Below are 18,693 nucleotides of genomic sequence, written 5' to 3' on the forward strand. Positions count from 1 at the left end.
GAGAGAGAGAGAGATAGAGAGAAACAGGTGTGTCCAACACAATATGTGTTAACTATCATCCAATCACATTGCTGTCTACGTCACTCCACAAGCTGTTAACTGACACACGTGTGTTAAGTTATAACACAGGTTGTGTTGTTTCTAAGACATCCGGTTTTTTTAACACACTAATGTGTCCTAAATCACACAATTTGTGTCATAGATGTGCTATTCTTAAAGGTGCACTATTTAAATATTTGAAGAATATCAACGTGTTAAGAAGAATAACACACTGGCTGAGTTCAAATTAACACAAAATGTGTTGTCCTTAACATGACACAGAGGTGTGTTAAGATATAAGACAGGTTGTGTTGTTTTTAACACATCCGTTTTAAGAGTGCATAAATGTAGGCTTACTGTATCGTTCCACTAATGTGCACAATAATAACGCGCTCACACAGGACGCGCTCTCGTGTTCAAAAGACGCAACGCTCAAAGAAATCGTACGCCTGAACGCGTCCTGTCTGCACGCAGCCTAAGCAACAAGGCGCTTGTCTCACTTGTAGCCTATATTCTTTTATTTTGTGTTCCTGGGGGAGCTGTGAGACTCTTTCACCTGGAATCCTGCGGAACACGAGGCAGGAAAGTTGGGACTGGAACTAAACGCTAGTGTGATGTTTCCTGTCACCTGCAGATGGACACTGATGTGGAGGCGAGCAGTGAAATAGATGAAATCCTCCAGCAGATCGCGGAACTGGGTAAATGGAGAGAGATATTTAACTCCCACGGGTACGCACGTTCGCACGCACACTGTCTGCTGTCTTCTGCTGCCCAACGACCCTCCATGTTTACTCACCTGTTTTTACCTTTCAGGTTGGAATTACCACAGGGCTATGTTAAAGTAAGTCTTAGTAGTATTTATTTATTAATTTATTTTTGGATTGATACATGTTTTCTATTTCTAATTTAGACATATACCCAGGATGCGTTCACAAGCGCTGTGTTTTAAAGCAAAAATGTACTAGTTTAGCTCAAAATGACAAAATTGTCATAATTTATTCCCTTTCACATCGTTCCCAACGGGTATGATTCAAAACATGAATCTATATTTCTATAGTTCTATATTTTAGTTATGTATTTTAGTTTGTTAATTTATTTATTTTTTTAATATGTTGCATTTTTAGGGGTATTCTATGATATTTTATGGTCTCTTGAAAAAGACACTTGCTAGATTATTGCTGAAATGAAAAAAAAAAAACGATGTTGAATTTTAGGCTTATTATTATTAAAAATGCACCAAAATACTATTTTACAATTTTTTTCCAAAACATGGTTTACTCTAAAACTGAGAAAATCAGACATAAATACAAAAACAAGTTGTGTTCCAAATTTGAGGTTGATATCTAAAAAATGACCTTATCTCAAAAAATTGTTTGAGTGCTGTAAACATTTCTACCAAATGAAATTCACTTCCCATTCCGTTCAAATTCAAGTACAAAAGCCCTTTTCCACCGCAGGAACTTTCCCCAGGAACTAAGGACTTTGGGCCGGTACTCGGTGTGTTTCCACGCAGGAACCAGGATCTAAATAAAGTTCAGTAAAAATGTACCCCTCAGAAAGTTCCTGTCCCTGTCCCAAATTGAACACTTCATGTGTACGTACAATGGCCGCCGCGTACGTGTGTCTGTTAAGTCCACGAGACCATAAGGTGTCCCATTCATCATTTTAGCGTTCAGAAGGGTGCTTGCGAGCGCCCCCTTTGCTGCTGTTATGTGCCCTCGATCCGCACTGGGGCGAGCTCCGCAGCAGACTTCTACCCGACAGTCAAAGCAGCATTACGTCCCGCGGACTCAGAGGAAGACCGCGAGGGTTTAGGGTGCCATTTGGGAAATGGCACCCTAAACCCTCTAAACCCTAAACCCCACCAATGCGGGCTCGGCAGAAGTGCAGATCGAGGGCACATAACGGACGCTTGTGGACTAAACGGACATGTGCACATGGTGGCCATTGTAAGTCCGTAAGACTGCAAGTGCAAATGAAGTGCTCCATTTGGGACAGGGCCGCAGTACTTTTTTAAAGGTCCGGAACTTTCGGGGACGGGACTTGGGCGCTGAACATGCTGATTGGTTGAGTTCACGCAGCATTGTATTTCAACCACCATATTCGCATAATTGTCAAAATATTACTGTTATTGTGTCATGAAATGTAGTTTGAAGAGTATTTCAGGAGAGAATGTAGTTGTTTTAAACTAAAATCTGCATTTTTTTTAGAAAGACAGCGCCTATTTGAAAATGTGCTTCGCCGATTTCGTCTTATTGTAAATACAGTGAGGAAAATTGCAGAAGCCGAGGCGAGCTGACTGACAGAATTACGGGACTTGCGTCGTTCCGTCCCCGGGAATTCACACTCCCGAGTCGAACTCGCGAAGTCTGAACTACCGAGGACGCAAAGTCTGAAATTTGCGCACTTGGTATTGAGAAACGCACGCAGACCTACGTCACCAGACTATTTGCCTAATCTTCACGGTACTTTAGACCGCGATGGAAATGCAGACAGCATCAGGTCTGCGGGAAAAAAGTTCCTGGGACAGATTGTTCCAGGTAATTTCGGTGGAAAAGCGGTTCAAGTGTGACAAGTGTTTTTTTTTTTCCAGACCGTTTAACCTTTTCGAATCATGTCCATGATTTTTATTTATTTATTTTTTCACATAGGAAGTGCCAGAACCCTTACCACGTTTCTTTCCATTCCGATGTAGAAAAAAAATTCTAAAAAAGCAAAACGTAAAATTTTTCAGTCAAAAATTTCTGAACAATACCAGAAGGTTAAAGGGATACTCCAACCCAAAATGAACATTTTGTCATTAATTACTTACCCACATGTCGTTCCAAACCTCTAAAAGCTTTGTTCGTCTTCGGAACACAATTGAAGATATTTTGGATGAAAACCGGGAGGCTTGTGACTGTCCCATTGACTGCCAAGTAAATTACACTGTCAAGGTCAAGTAAAGTATGAAAGACATCGTCAGAATAGTCCATTTGCCATCAGTGGTTCAACCGTAACGTTATGAAGCGACGAGAATACTTTTTGTACATGAAGAAAACAAAAATACAGACTTTATTCAACAATTCGTCCCCTCTGTGTCTCTCCGCATCACCGTAGCGCCATTTTGGAGAATAACCACTGAATGCAAGCAGCGTACGCTCTTCTGTGTCAGCCGCGCTGCACGGGTGCGCTGTTTTAGTTCAAATCAAAGTGTAAATACACGTAGAAAACGTATCCTTGTGTAGCGGCTGACACAGAATAGTGTACGCTGCTTGCGTTCAGTGGTTATTCTCCAAAATGGCGCTACAGTGATGCAGAGAGTGACATGTGATCGATCAGATCTCATCAAAATTTTCATTTTGGGGTGGAGTATCCCTTTAATTAATGGTTACTCAAGACTCAAAATGAAAAATTTAAATAAAAGTAATATACAAACTCTGTGCTATATTCTGATGTGCTGATACTTGTCTGTTTTGTGAATGAATTTATATTACATTGGAATACTTTTGGAGGCTTATAGTCAATATTTTGTAAAGTGTATATAGGCAGACATCCTATTGTGACATCCATTTGAAATTGCTCAAGGGTGAGTAAATGATGACAGAACTTTAATTTTGTGGTGAAATGTTTCTGCTAAATATTTAAAAACACGTCTCCTAACTTGTGTTCTGATGCATTCTATTGTGCTTGCAGCTGGTTTTTAATGCAATAACGCATCTGTGTGAACACCTCTTAAATGGTGCGAATGTAAATATAACGTCCCGTGCGCTTATGCCATTCTTATGTGGTTAAGTCTGATATTTCAATAATTGATACTTCAGACCCTGTGCTCTCAGGTGGCTGTATGTAATTTCTCCCATGACACGCAGTCAGCCAATCAGATGAGAGTATGCGTGTGCCTGTGTGGCTGCAATCCTCTCAACAAACTCAGTATCACAGACTGGAAGAGAGGTGTATGTTTGCTACCACATTACCTCTAAGGCAGTTTACTAGGCATATCCACACAATGTCATGTGTGAAAGCGAATATACATGCAGTAGTAGAGTGCATGTAAAAGCCATCATGACGGCTTATCAGGACCTTCTGCAAACCATCAAGAGTTTGCAGCACTCCAGGCTGAGCTACATAGAGCTTCTTCAAGAGGAGGTGAAGAGAAACCAAAATGTGAGTTATCTACTGATGATGGCTCATTCATCTCAAACCTGGCATCTTAATAAGATTAGAAACAGTGCTTTTGGGATTTCTGTTGTTTGAAGAGTTATAAGGAGAGGTTAGAAATAGACAGAATATAAATGTATAAGTAATATTTATACGTTATGTTAAAAAATGTAACAAAAATATTAGATCTAGGGCTACTTTGATCATCAAAAATAAATGTTGATTAGCATTGGATAAAAGTGAGATTTTAAGCACCTTGTTACTCCACATCTGTGTAGGCCTCACCTTCAAATGTGTAAATATAAATTGAAACAAAAATTGTGATATAACCTCTACATACTGTACACTTCCGGTCAAAAGTTTGGAATAATTAAGAGCAATTAAGTTTTTTGTTTATTTCATTGTTATTTTTTCTTATTTTTCTAGTCTCTTTTGCTCACTTATGCTACATTTATTTGATCAAAAATACAGTAAAAATTAAAAAAAAAATTTAAAGAACCGATTTCTGTCTTAATATATTTTAAAACGCAATTTATTCCTGTGATGGCAAAGCATTTTTTTTTTTTCTGCTTAATATTTTTGTGGAAACTGGTAAGTTTAGTGTAAGATTGATTGATTAATGGATGGATCAAAATGAAATGAATACTTTTTTTTTACAGCACGGAAATATAAAATTGATCAAAAGTGTCAGAAATTTATAATTTTTTTTAAAACAGATTTTAAATGTAACATTTTAAAATATATTAAAACAGAAATCAGTTCTTTTGAATGTAACATTCTTTAACGCTATTAATATTTTTACTACATTGTTGTCAAATGAATGCAGCCTTGGTGAGCATAAAAGTTTTTTTTATAAGCATTATATTTTCTTAATTATTCAAAACTTCTGACCAGGTTATGTTGTCTGCAAACAAACAAACAAATAAATAAAAAATAAAAATAAACCAAGATCCTATATGCAGTGATCCCAGCAGGCACCGGACGTCTATGTAACGTCAGGTTGACGTTGGACATGACGTCAGACAGACGTTGCATTTTGGTTGAAAATGAAAATCGGGTTGACGTCAACATTTGACGTCAATTTGATGTTGACTTAACATTGGATTTTGGTTACACAACGTCAGCTGATGTCGGTATTGGACATCAATTTAACATTGACATTAGACGTTGAATTTACATTGAATTTTGGTCACCCGACGTCGCAACCGAAATTTAACCAAATATCAACATCTTATGACATTGTGTGCCTGCTGGGATTTGTCAGACAACCTAAAAAAAAATGTTTTGTGATTATATAATAAAAGTAATTTAATGACAAGACAAGGTAGAAGGTATACAGTAACGACTGCACATTTTCACTTTATCACTTGTATAGAGACCTAGTGAGAAGATCAAATCTGAAGAGGACAGTGACGACTCCTCTAGACCTGCCACCTCGGCCCATCACATTGGAGCACAGAACGAGCAGTTCACAGCGCCCTACTCCATTCCTCGAACCCTCACAGTGTCTCCGAGTCTGGGTGGGCAACCGCTGTCACCAGAGCTGGCGGTGGTGAGTCGTGGAACATGACCCTGTCACTTGACCCTCTGCTCTCATGCTTCCCATGTGTCTCATAACAGACTTGAGCTGTGTGTGTATACATGTGCCCCGGAGACAAAAGACAGGATATTGACTCATCATTTATTTATTAGAACTGTAAGCAATAGATCTGGTTAGTCTAGTCATAACTACTGCTAATTCCACTAAATGGGTGAAAAATCTACCAGAATGTCTTAGAGAAAAAAAGTTAAATATAATGATAAAATAATAAGATTGCAAACCTACATTTCAGTGGTGTTAGCTTGATCTGGGTGTTGATTTTTATTGTAAACAAATAAAAATACCCTCCCCCCATGGTTTTTTTATTATTATTTTGACATATTGTATTTTGCTTTGTCACTCATACAGAGTTTAAGGAATATTTTATTTGGGAACACGTTCCATATATTCAACTATGAGTGGAAGAAATCATTCTTCAAGTTTCGGGAGCCTTTTTCTGACATGTCATATGCTCTGGAGACTGAGAGGGTGGTGAGTATAAGAAAACTTCTCATTAACAGCCACCGTCATAGTTTTGGGTATAAACCCTTGAAAAGTGGATATTGTAACATTTTCTAAAACATTAAACATGAATTTTATTTTCATTTAGATTACTTAACGAAGAGACAAATATGCAACTTTCTTGTTTATGCATAAGTGAAGGGAATGTGTATCTAAACAAATGTCAAAGGTAAACTAAATGCAATACATCATGAAATGAAATTGGAGTTCTTATAATGGAAATGGTAAAAAGAATGTTGATGGTGATAAATTTGCACTAATATACAGGGCCTTGCACATAACATGAGGAAGAAAAAAAAAGATATTGTTGTTGCTACAAATGAAGTAAATTCATTCCTGAGACTTATTCATTTGTGTAAAAGTTGTGGCCACGTTGTAGTAATTTTTCCCCCCTCATTTTAATTTAGTTAAATCATTGTCAATCGTCACATGTACAGGGCTCTATACTAATAAATATTATACATAAAATTATTATGCTTGTGCAGTCTGGAAATGGAGGCATAGCTCACTCAAAAATGAAAATTCTGTCATTATTCACTCACCCTTGTTATTTCAAAACCACATGTTATTTCCCATGGAGCATAACAGGACAAACTAATCGACATTCTCATCTTGAATTCAAAACTGGCATGTCGTAATAACTTTTTATTTTTGGAGTGAATTACCTTAAATTGAATCAATTTGACTTGTTATAGCATTCTCATTTGACACTTTAACAGATTTAACAGTTCTTAAAATGCCTGCTTTTAGAGGAATTGGAAAAATACTTCTAGTAAAGCACAAACTTGAGACAGTTGACCTTATGTTTGATCACGTTAATAAAGTTACTTCCCCTTTGCCAGAACTGCAAGCTATATAAGTGAAGAAGGATTGTGTTACACGCTTTAGTAGATCACTTCTCATGCGTCTTTTTCATGGAGAAGCCATGACTTCAGATTGATTAGCCCGACACAATTGTCTGAACATTGCATCACTACCCGCCACCTCATTATTGCATAATGAGCTTGAAATGTTGGCCGTTTTCTTAACCATAGATCATTGGTACGCTTAAACTAAGGCGGCTAAGCAAATATGCATGTGAAGTGAAGTGAGGGGCATGTCATTAGCAGATTACACTGGCATTACACTCTTAAAAATAAAGGTGCTTAACAGGTTCTTCACAGCGATGCCATAGAAGAACCATTTTTGGTTCCACAAAGAAGCATTCAGTCAAAGGTTCTTTAAAGAACCATCTCTTTCTTACCTTTTTATAATCTGAAGAACCTTCTTTCGCCACAAAGAAGCTTTTTTTTTTTTTTCAGATGTTAAAGGTTCTTTATGGAACCAGGGAACAATGGCAGCTTACTTGGGCTTTGGGAAGGTTATGTCGTAGTCTAATATTGGGCACACAGCAGCCTGTCTGCATCTGCTTCACCAAACCTCATAACACAGTTCAGCTGGTTGTGACATTTAGTATAGGGAGGGACCCCTAGTGTCACTAATGGCGCTTTTCCACTGTGTGGTACGACTCGGCTCGGCACGGCTCAGTACGGCACGGTTCGGCTCGGCACGGTTTGCGTTTCTGAGCGACAGATAGGGAACATCTTGGTTACTATTGTAACCTCCGTTCCCTGATGGAGGGAACCAGACTTGGTGTCCCTCCTTTCACAACACAGAACAACCCACTAAAATGACTGGGACACTGTCTCGGCTCCTCAGCACAAATCTTAATGACTGGAGCACGGCATCATCTTTTATATCCGTATGTATGAATGGATGAGTGGCATGCAAATACCACCTGGCAAGTTCTCACCGGAGTTTTCTGAAGGTGTTTGAGGCTCCCAATTGCAACCCCTAGTGTCACTCCATCAGAGAACAGAGGTTACAGTAGTAACCAAAACGATTGGTTATAGAAGGGGTGCCCAAACTCGGTCCTGGAGGGCCGGTGTCCTGCAGAGTTTAGCTCCAACCCCAATTAGACACACCTGAACCAGCTAATCAAGCTCTTACTAGGCATACTAGAAACTTCCCGGCAGGTGTGTTGAGGCAAGTTGGAGCTAAACTCTGCAGGACACTGGCACCCCTGGGTTATAGTGTCTTCAGTGACACATTCTAATATGCTGGTTTGGTACTCAAGACATATTTCTTATAATAAACAATGTTTAAAAAACAGTTCCATGTTAGTTCTAGCAAATAAAAACCTAACATGATTTAATGAACAGTCCCTATAAATACACAAAACCTTCTGGCACACATTGTTTTAATTATACACTCTAAAAAATGCTGGTTTGTTTCAACCCAACTTTGGGCCAAATATGGAGTAACCCAACCGTTGGGTTACATTTTTACATTAAATTTTTAACCCAAAAGTTGGGTTAGTCCATATTTGACCCAAAGTTGGGTTGAAACAACCCAGCATTTTTTAGAGTGTAGCTTTTGGATTATTCATATTCATATTTGTTGTGTTTCATCATTAACATGGAAGTCCTGCATTCTGAAATGGCAATTACAGTTAAAGGAAATTGTCATGTGGAATTTTTGAGAGAAATGCATGACAAATGTGAGCCTAAACAGTGTTTCTCTTTCTGTTCTCTTGCAGGGAGGAGCCTGTGCTATTCAGATGGTGGTTCAGGCTTATATTATTAAATATTTGCTCTTCAACCGGCCAATGAACTCAGAGTGCACAATGCAAAGGTGATTAATTAATTTTTTTTTTCTTTTTTCCAAGTTTATATATTTGTATGGGATATAACCATGGAAGAGGGGAAGATTTCAGATTGTCAGCCAGTAGTAACTTTTACATTTCTGTCAGAACATTTGTGACCCTGGAGCACAAAAGCAGTCTTAAGTCGCTGGGGTATATTTGTAGCAATAGCCAAAAATACATTGTATGGCTCAACATTATCGATTTTTCTTTTATGCCAAAAATCATTGGGATATTAAGTAAAGATCATGTTCCATGAAGATATTTTGTAAATTTCCTACCGTAAATGTATCAAAACTTAATTTGTTATTAGTAATATGCATTGCTAAGAACTTCATTTAGACAACTTTAAAGATGATTTTCTCAATATTTAGATTTTGTTGCACCCTCAGATTCCAGATGTTCAAATAGTTGTATCTCGGCCAAATATTGTCCTATCCTAACAAACCATACATCAGTTGAAAGATTATTTATTCAGCTTTCAGCTTTTGAAAATGTACCCTTATGACTGGTTTTGTGGTCCAGGGTCACATTTATGGTTGGGGTAGGAGTGGGGTTAAGGGCTCCAAAATATTGCTATTTCTATAATCTAATGTAAAATTATTAACAATAATAAATAATAAGAATGTATAATGATAATATACATACAGTATATTGCAGTTGAAATCACTTGTGTCATTCAAATAAAGATTTTGATTGGTCTGAACTGAAATGAGAATGTTGTGGTGCTGCACAGTCCACTGTATCACAGCTCTGACAGACTCTTTCTGTCTCTCGTTCTCAGTGTGATGACGGTAGGGGAGAAGGAGCAGAGGAAGGCGCTGGCAGCCGCTCTAACTGACATCTTGTGGACAGCTGGTGAGGAGCAGACAGCCACCGTCTGCTTGGTCACATCAGAGCGCTGTTTCACCCCCCACATGGACTACAAACTGGACAACTTCACAGAGAGAGTACATGCAGTTTATGAAAACATGCTAACAAAACATGCTTAAAAAATTGTAATTGTTTAATTTCTTTCTTATTTTTAAATTCCACAGTTGCAGCTTTTCACCTTTAAAAAGAAAGATGATGTTAGATCATTTATATGCGAGCACATCCAATGTGTAGGTACATTTAAAAACAAAAATGATGTATTATTAGGAAATACTGGCTGTATCAAACTTGCATTTATGCTGGATTAACTTTCACCTGAATGTGTGTAGTTTAAGGAAGAAGGAAGCCATGGAATCATACTTTTTCTGTATAGCCTTATCTTCTCCAGGACTATTGACAGGTATGTCTACAGGTTTTCTTGCAAGAAAGTAGTACTTCTAGTCTGCATGGAAGCATTAAATTGATCAAATGTGACAGTAAAGACATTTACACTGTTTCAAAAAATAAATTATATATATAATATGAGGGATTATGTATAATATACTAATTCTGCTTTGCCATGACATGAATAAACTACGTTTAAATATATTAAAATAGAAAAAAAGTTCATTAAATTTGTAATTTAATTGCAATTAAATCGTAAGACATACAGTAGTACTACTGTTTCTGCTGTATTTGTGATCAAATAAATGCAAACAAACATTAAAAATGTGTGCTTTTGAACACTAGTATATTTAGAAACAAATATTTTCTAATCATTAATACTCTACATCTCTAGTGCCTAAGAACTACCTCATTATTTTAGTCAGCTTTAATTTGTAACACAGTCAATTGATGAAAGAATATGGATCTGCAATAAGAATAAATAAAGTATTTTAATAATTTTAAAATAATTTTAGTATTTTAAATTAATTAAATGAGTGACTGAATTACGCAAGTCTCTAAATTTGTAGGATACGGGCAGACTTTGACTGTACCACCACTCATCTTTTGCATGTGAGCTTGGGGAACTCTGTTTGTCGACAGGTAAGGAAGGTTTTTTAAAAGATTTTTGTTCATGTGATTTGTTAGTGTTTAATTGCGTCAAATTATCTCTGCATTCATTAGGCTTTATTAAACCTGCTGTTGACGGGCCGTGCGACCCCTCATGTCTTCAACGGTACGTCACTGAACGATGAGCAAGACGAAGCACTCACCCAGCCTCTCCACGGGGTCCTGACTCGCAGTAACGTCGGATATCTGCTCTGGAACAGAGAACAAATCCACCATGCACAGCTCCCCCTAGTACTACACCCATCCTATGTGTTTTCTGGGGGTTTCAGGGGTTTGGTCTTTCTCTGTCACTTTCTCTGAAAATTTTTCATTAGGTCAAATATAGGCAACAAATGAGTAAATGCTGTAAAAACAAGATACTTGAGCCACCAGTTGTGATTCCCGAGATTGCCATACTGATTTGGAGAATCTCTAGGCACTTAAAAAGAGAGAGAGAGAGAGAGAGTGAGCGAGAGAGAGAGAGAGAGAAAGCGGGCATATTCTCTGAGGAACCTATAATGTTCAAAATGAAGCCCTTGAATTTGAAGTCACTTTAGTGCATAATAAAGACATTTCTCAATATGCATTCTTAAGAAATCCTGCGTCCTTGTGTTCTCATACATTGTCAGCATCAACTGTGGAAAATCTTTGATATCATTTCCAGGTTTTTTTTTTTTCTTCTGCATGTTTTTGATTTATGTGATTTGTTCTAAGCTAATACCCAGAGTGAATGAATGCTTTTCTGGTTTCATTTTGTATGTCTTTACTTAAAGTGTGCTGATGTATCGACTCCCACTTGGCCTCTTAGCTTCTGTATTACTGCACTGTAGTCTATTATATTTTGAACGCATCCATGTTGAGTTGATCCTTTTTTCCTAAGGTGGGCAGTATGCTGAAAACCCCCAAGCTACCTATCTGGGTGTGCAACATCAATGGCACATACAGTGTTTTGTTCAGCCCAAACCGTTCGCTGCTCTCTGACTGGAAGATGGAACATCTTTTCCACCTTTACTTCTACAATGGCCAACCAACTCAGCTCAACACAACAATGCTCACCATAGGTACAGTCATTAGCTTCTGCCCACGCCTGTTGCCGCCTGCTTGTTATAATCGTGTGAACCAGACATTTCAAATGTATATATTGTATTGCTCTTTTGTATTTCAGATACACACTCCCATCACTGGGAGGCTGAAAATAATGATATTCAAGGAGACCCAGAGAAAAAGTTTCCATCTGTAGAGATGACCATTAGGACCAAGTGGGAGGGTTCTGTTATTGACTGGAATGGGACAGTGCCTTTTTTCTGAAGAGGATTATAGCAGGTCACCTGATTTGTAGCATATCTCTCCTGGCCTGCAATAAAGAATATTTTATTGGTTTTGATTTGGGCTTAATTTTTTGACTTTCATTTTGGCTTGTGAACCTTAATAACATTACCTTTCACAACCTGCCCATTTGACCATTTTGGCATCTGAGCATTTAACAAAAGTGAAAACCTAAAATATGTAAACACATGGCAAAAAAGCGAAGTCTTTTTCTTGATTGTTAGAAATATATTCAAATCTAGTTTACACATGTCCCACAGATGTTTACGTCTATTCTGGTGCTATATTATTTAGCCTCCATACTGTTTTTGTCCTATTTAGATCCGATATGGGTTCAAATTGCTTGTATCAAGTCTCAAGTCATGATGGAAAAAGCTGATGTCTCAAGTTACAGGGTTTAATCAATTTAAGTCAAGACCGTTATTCAAAGCCTTGCAGTCTTTGATTCCTATCTGGTATAAATCATGTATGTAGTATTTTATTTTTATATTTTAATTTAATTACTGCTGCATGCCAGTATTGTTAATTAAAGAAAGGCAATACATTACAATAAGGTTCAGTAAGTTAACTTTTTTTTACAGCATTTATTAGTCTAGATTTATGTTAATTAACAAAAGTTCTATTATTCATTCTGAATTTGTTATATCATCATAATTAACTGACTTGACTAAATACCATGAAGCATCACAAATATATGTAAAAATGTATATTAACCAAGATTAATAAATACTGTAAAATTATTGTTCATGGTTATTTCATTGTTACTTTGCATTAACTAATGTTAACATAGAACCATGATGTAAAGTGTTACCTAATAACTTTATCTAAAAAAAATAAATAAAATATATATATATATATATATATATATATATATTCTTTTTTTTTTTTTAATGTTTATAGACTGGTCTCATGACTGATATTTGGTTTGTTTGTGAGAATGGGAAAACAAAAGATGGTAAGCTTATATTTTTATAGTTCAGAATTAAAAATCATCATGTGAATTTAGTGAGTTATGGACTACAGTGTGATTGAATGAAGATTGCTTAGATACTAAGGACTTTATAAGGATCAGTATTTTACAATTGTTTAGGAATCTAACAGGTGTTCAATGTAGAAAAGATGGATTACTGCTGATTTTATCAGATTTTCTGAAACAGGTAAAAACAACAGAGGACCTAAGAAAGAGCCTTGTGGCACTTCACTTCCATTTGACCTGAAATATAAGAAAACAAATTGTCAAAATGTGCTGTAAAGGTTCTTCTTTTATGTAGTTTATTATCAAAGGCTAAACTGACATAATAGGATATACACTTTTATGACAGAATTATAGTGCATTATAGAAAAGAAATAGAAAAAATATTTGATATACTGAGATACAGATGTATAAATACAATATTACCAATAAGAACTTATAACGTCTTTCTAAAGAAGGTCGACCTTATCAGTTACATCTAACATCTAACATTCTGAACATATGTGTATTCCCTTTACAGATTTTCTCTTTTGGATGTGTAATAAAATGATACATAAATGGCTCTTTTTAATACCCGTTGATATATAATTTCAGAATGGATATTCAAAACAGATCTGTACTTTTATGTTATGCAAAAGCATTTCAATATTATAACATTTAAGATGAACCTTGAACTATAAGAGCCAGAACAAACAAAGTATAACAAAGTTTAAAAAAAAACTGCTTCTTAAGTGCCGCTGTCATGCTCAATGGCTCTATCATGGCAGTCGAATCACAGTTTATTTTACATTAATCTCTGTGCTAATGGATTGGTAACAAAAGATCTAACAGAAATCTCACAGCATTTGAATAATAACTGGTATGGGGGTACTGTGTGGTGGATTTAAAACACTGAAGCCATGAACATTAAACTGTACAACATGTTAGTAGATGGTATGAAGGATCAACCCAACAATATAATAGAACATATACATTTGTTTTCCACACAAATAGAGGGATAATAAAATAATAAAATGAACAGGCTTTTCACGTCAGGCTCCTAATACAGTCAGTTCAAACTAAATTCTGATGCTTTGAGTCTATTTTATGAATGTCCACCTAGAATTTCCTCCAGGTTGATGTCTTTCATCCAGTCATCATTGCCTGAACCTGATTTGAGCAGGGAGTCAATGAAATCTGAGTCTGCATTTATCCCTGGTACCGTGTTATCATCCTCTGGTAAGAAATCAAAGGTCAACCGGCCTGCCCGGTTGTTCTGGTAAGTTGCTGGGCTTTGGCTCAGCTCTCCAAATGTGGTCGGACAGCCCTGCTGTTTGGGGGACGACTGTGTCAGGCAAGTCACCCCAGGTAGAGGGGGTATCCTAGGCTGACTGGCTCTGGGAGCAGAGCTTCTGATTGCAGGGTTTATGGGTAGCAGACTAGAATGAGGTGCCACCTGGTTAGGTGGACAAATAGACCTTGGAGGAAAATGAATGTCACTTTGGGGCATCACTGTATTGGGGAGCCTTTTGACATCTAGTCCTGTTGGAGCTCCGTTCTGTTTGGCGCTGTTCACCCAGTTCAAAGCAGTGTCCATCCTGCTGGTATTGGTGATCATGTCACCCAATCTTTGCCCCAGCAGGGAATCTTGACTGATGCTCGTCCTCACATGCTGAGTGCTCGATTGAAAAGTGGCACTCTGGCTGTTTGTCCCATGGAACTGAGGCTTGTTTTGCTGAAGCCCTAGTCGGATCAGGCTGCTGGGTTGCTGTCGGAGCTGGTTTGCGCAAGCTTGAGCACCTGTGGGTCCTGAATTACGGTCTTGTCCAAGTGGAAACCTTCTCTCTACTGACATGGGCACCATCTTGGTACCCTGTCCATTAAGCAGGTGGCATGACAAGGGTTGGATGTCACTTTGGTCTGACCCATTGCCTGTTGCATATTCATAAAAATGATCTGTGATGTAAAATACTGATTTACCAAGCAGTAGCGTACTGATAATGACTCATATCGAAGTCAAGATTTGGTGTGGTTGCTTAAAGGAGTCATATGACGCGATTTCATGTTTTGCTTTGCCTTTGGCATGTTACAAGCTGTCCGTGCATATATAAGATCCGTAAAGTCGACAGATTAAAGTCTCAAAGCCAAAGAGGTATTTTTTCTAAAAGTTAAGACTCATCCACACCTTCCTAAAACACCTCATTCAAACACGCCCCCACAAATCTACATCAGTGTGCGAAGATTTGCATAACATCGCCCAAATGTATACGCAAAGAAAGAAGTTGTAACTTTTATTCTCGCTGTAGTATAGATGCCGCCATCACCATGTCGTGGAGATGCTGTGTGTTTCCAAATATGGTAAGGGGCGTAACATTTTCATCACATCCTTGAGGTATTCAGCCAATCACAATGCACTGGATAGCTGGCCAATCATTTCAGATAGGCAGGGCAGAGAGGTGCAACAATAATGTATGGTATGTGGAAAATAATGTGTTTTCTGAAGCTTAAACCACGTAAACACATTGCATTACAACAAATACACAAAATAATATTATTTTTAGCAACATCATATGACCCCTTTAATCCAAACCTAGGTTCAAGTAATCGTACCACATCATCAGTGTGAGTATAATTCATTAACTTCATTAAATGTAGTTCAATCATGACAACTCTGAACAGTTTTAGCATGTTGATGCATTTAACGTTAATGTATTTCAGGGGTTCTCAACTCTGGCCCTCTAGGTCCACTTTCCTGCAGAGTTTAGCTCCAACCCTAATCAAACACACCCGAACAAGCTAATCAGGGCCTTCAGGATTACTAGAAAGTTACTGGCAGGCCAGTTTGATCAAGGTTGGAGCTAAACTCTGCAGGAAAGTGAACACTGAGGGCCAGAGTTGAGAACCCCTGATGTATTTTGTCAGACTAGATCTACTACGCATCCTGCTGCTGCTAAGCCAGTACGGACTTGCTGTAGACAGGTGGAGCTGGAAGGTTTTAGAGGAATTCTGATAGCGTGCTGCAGGAAGAGCTTGGGGTGAACACTGCAACAGCCTATTTAAATGCTGAGCAAGAAATCTCATTGGCTACAGAATCAGCAGAGGCCAATCAGCATGCGTAGTAAATGATGTGATTGAACAGATTGCATGTGAAGGTCCTATCAGTCTGTGCCATCTAGAGTTTCATGACTGAACTAGATATTACATTCCCATATTATAGGACAATGAAAATACATTCCACACCTGCGTATAAGCTTGGCTGTTGAGCTCCAACTCCATTGCGAGGTTGTTTGTAGTCTGGTGGAGGTCGTGTTAGATGACGACTGAACTTATCCTGTGTGCTCAGTTTCTCCTGAAAAATTGACAGCAAAAGCACATTGTTGTAGTTTAGGAATAAAAGTTCTATAGATTACAATTGGCCAAAATGTGAGTGGTCAATCACAGGGGTGCCGTTATGATATATATCAATCAATCAATCAATCAATCAATCAATCAATCAATCAATCAATCAAAGCAGGGTCCAGTAGTAACCTACTTTGTATAATCTGTCATACATGTATGGCATCTTGTCACGCAATGCTAAATGAATAGTGGAAGAGATTCAATAGAGTTTTGTGGCCATGACTTTAAGGTATGTGCCCATACAGAAATTGACTTTATTGAAAAATAAACTTACCCTGAGACAAATGTGTGACACTTAAGTAGATTATAGCTAACTCTCTTTCTGTGAGCTATAAAATTAATTTACCTATCAGAAAACATTTATAAAACCACCGTATTTAGGCAAGAAGCAACGGCAGCACTCACTGTATCAGGGATGTTGAGCTGCGGTTGACCCAGCGATCTTTGAAGGTTCTGGTCCTGGCCTGGGTTCTTCTGCTGAGAACTGAGAACCGGAGGCCTCTGCTGTTGGGTCTGGCATGTTACATCTACAGGATGCCCATTCGCTGGTAAACGAGGTCCTGGCGAAACTCCCTACAAATGGAAAGCGTGTTATTATTATAACTCACATTTAAATGGCACATCAATAAATGTCACACCAGCTACTGCATTCCATCCTGCTGTGATTGAACGATCAGTCCACTAGAGGGCAAGCTTTGTTTACAGTCAATCTGATGTTACACAGTCCCTGTTCACATGTGACTTCCTGTGCATGGTGATAGGGATTTTCCATAGCCTTTCCCACACTGTTCTATTACATAGAGAAAACACATCCATGGCTATATCCATAATGGGGACGTAATGGTACCTAAGGGAGAACAAATTAGTCAGAAATTGTCAAAACATCCTGTCATTTTAATATGCCTGTAGTGACACATGCACTGTAAATAAATGCTTGCTCTAATATTATTTAGAAAGCACCGTCTTACAGACTGTTGTTTAAACACTTAGTTTTCTGTTTTAAATCACTTTTATTTCACATGCATTTATTAGAAACCCTAGTCAATGAGGCTCTCAGGACTTTTTTTGCATACAGTAGCACGGGTTTTATGGTGTGACTGATAGCCGCGCTCAAGCCCTGCTACACTTTTATGAGACTGATCCTATGGGGCGCAACCCAATTGCTGGCAGCAAAGGACCGATTTATTCCGCCACAGGGCAGAGGCACGCAATAACAGATAATCTCATAGGCCTATTTATCCCGATTTTTGCACTTTCCTTGAAATGCACTCTTATTCAGCCTGTGATATTTCATGTTAGTTGCTCCTCTAAAACACTGATTACATGGCAATACACTGCTATTTTAGCCATAAAGAACTTAAAGGTGCAGTAGGAGATCTTGGAAAATGCTAACTTTAGCCTGATAGCACTGAAAGCGAACGTCCCACCCTCCCTGCAATCGCCGTCCAAGGCCACGCCCCCTGAACGCATTTACGCTCACAGACCAGAACACCAGAGACAACATTACAATAGGCTACATCAGCGGTTCCCAATTCCAATCCTCGCGCCCTCCTGCTCTGCACATTCCATATGTATCTCTTATCACATGCGACGTTTGTTCTATTCGACCGTGAGTGCCCTGAAGTGTACATCACCGGATATTCCGCCATGATTCCAGTTTGAAGCGAGCTGTTCCATGCTAAGGGCATTAAAGTGTGCGAGACGTGAATTTAAATAGTATTTATTTACAGAGGTATATAATATCACACTTCACACTTCTCTAGTAAGTTTCGTCTGTGTGTGAAGACAGTGGCGTAGCGCAAATCCATGTTTCTGAAGACAATCACCTATTGCACCTTTAACTTGCATGACAGCCGAGCATAATTATCATCAATAATGAAAAGAGACAGTTATCGGTTTCAAGTTAGTCATGTACTATCTATTCACTTTAAAGGGTTAGTTCACCCAAAAATGAAAATTAGTCTGCGTTTTACTCACCCCCAGGCTTCAGTCCAAAAGAAGTTCAATAAAAAGCGCCCATGAAAAAAAAAAGTGTCTCTCACAGCTCCGAGGGGTTAACAAAGACCTCCTGTAACGAATTGATGCGTTTTTGTAAGAAAAATATCCATATTCAAAATGTAATAATCACTTTAATTTAGCTTGCGCCAG

General features: G+C 38.1%; 2 protein-coding genes across 6 annotated transcripts in view; one reads left to right on the forward strand and one right to left on the reverse strand.

Moving 5' to 3' along the window:
* Positions 1–12,645, forward strand: part of mindy4b (MINDY family member 4B) — a 15,593-nt gene extending 2,948 nt beyond the window's left edge. The window contains exons 3-14 of the mRNA XM_016475831.1: positions 674–768; positions 853–880; positions 5,555–5,731; positions 6,128–6,250; positions 8,859–8,953; positions 9,748–9,913; positions 10,001–10,066; positions 10,166–10,236; positions 10,790–10,862; positions 10,944–11,120; positions 11,749–11,929; positions 12,034–12,645. Coding sequence (XP_016331317.1) covers positions 674–768; positions 853–880; positions 5,555–5,731; positions 6,128–6,250; positions 8,859–8,953; positions 9,748–9,913; positions 10,001–10,066; positions 10,166–10,236; positions 10,790–10,862; positions 10,944–11,120; positions 11,749–11,929; positions 12,034–12,176 — 1,395 coding nt within the window. The 3' untranslated portion in view covers positions 12,177–12,645. The remainder of the gene's footprint in view (positions 1–673; positions 769–852; positions 881–5,554; positions 5,732–6,127; positions 6,251–8,858; positions 8,954–9,747; positions 9,914–10,000; positions 10,067–10,165; positions 10,237–10,789; positions 10,863–10,943; positions 11,121–11,748; positions 11,930–12,033) is intronic.
* Positions 12,646–13,529: 884 nt separating this feature from the next.
* Positions 13,530–18,693, reverse strand: part of maml2 (mastermind like transcriptional coactivator 2) — a 69,678-nt gene continuing 64,514 nt past the window's right edge. For 4 of the 5 annotated variants that reach the window (XM_016475847.1, XM_016475845.1, XM_016475846.1 and 1 more), the window contains exons 4-6: positions 16,951–17,118; positions 16,387–16,495; positions 13,530–15,102 (exon numbers count right to left, since the gene is read on the reverse strand). In XM_016475847.1, the coding sequence (XP_016331333.1) occupies positions 14,252–15,102; positions 16,387–16,495; positions 16,951–17,118 (1,128 nt within the window). In that variant the 3' untranslated portion in view covers positions 13,530–14,251. The remainder of the gene's footprint in view (positions 15,103–16,386; positions 16,496–16,950; positions 17,119–18,693) is intronic. The other variant, XM_016475849.1, reaches the window with a different exon arrangement.

The sequence above is a fragment of the Sinocyclocheilus anshuiensis genome, unplaced genomic scaffold (genome assembly GCF_001515605.1).
Source record: "Sinocyclocheilus anshuiensis isolate Anshui unplaced genomic scaffold, SAMN03320099.WGS_v1.1 scaffold853, whole genome shotgun sequence".
NCBI lineage: Eukaryota > Metazoa > Chordata > Actinopteri > Cypriniformes > Cyprinidae > Sinocyclocheilus > Sinocyclocheilus anshuiensis.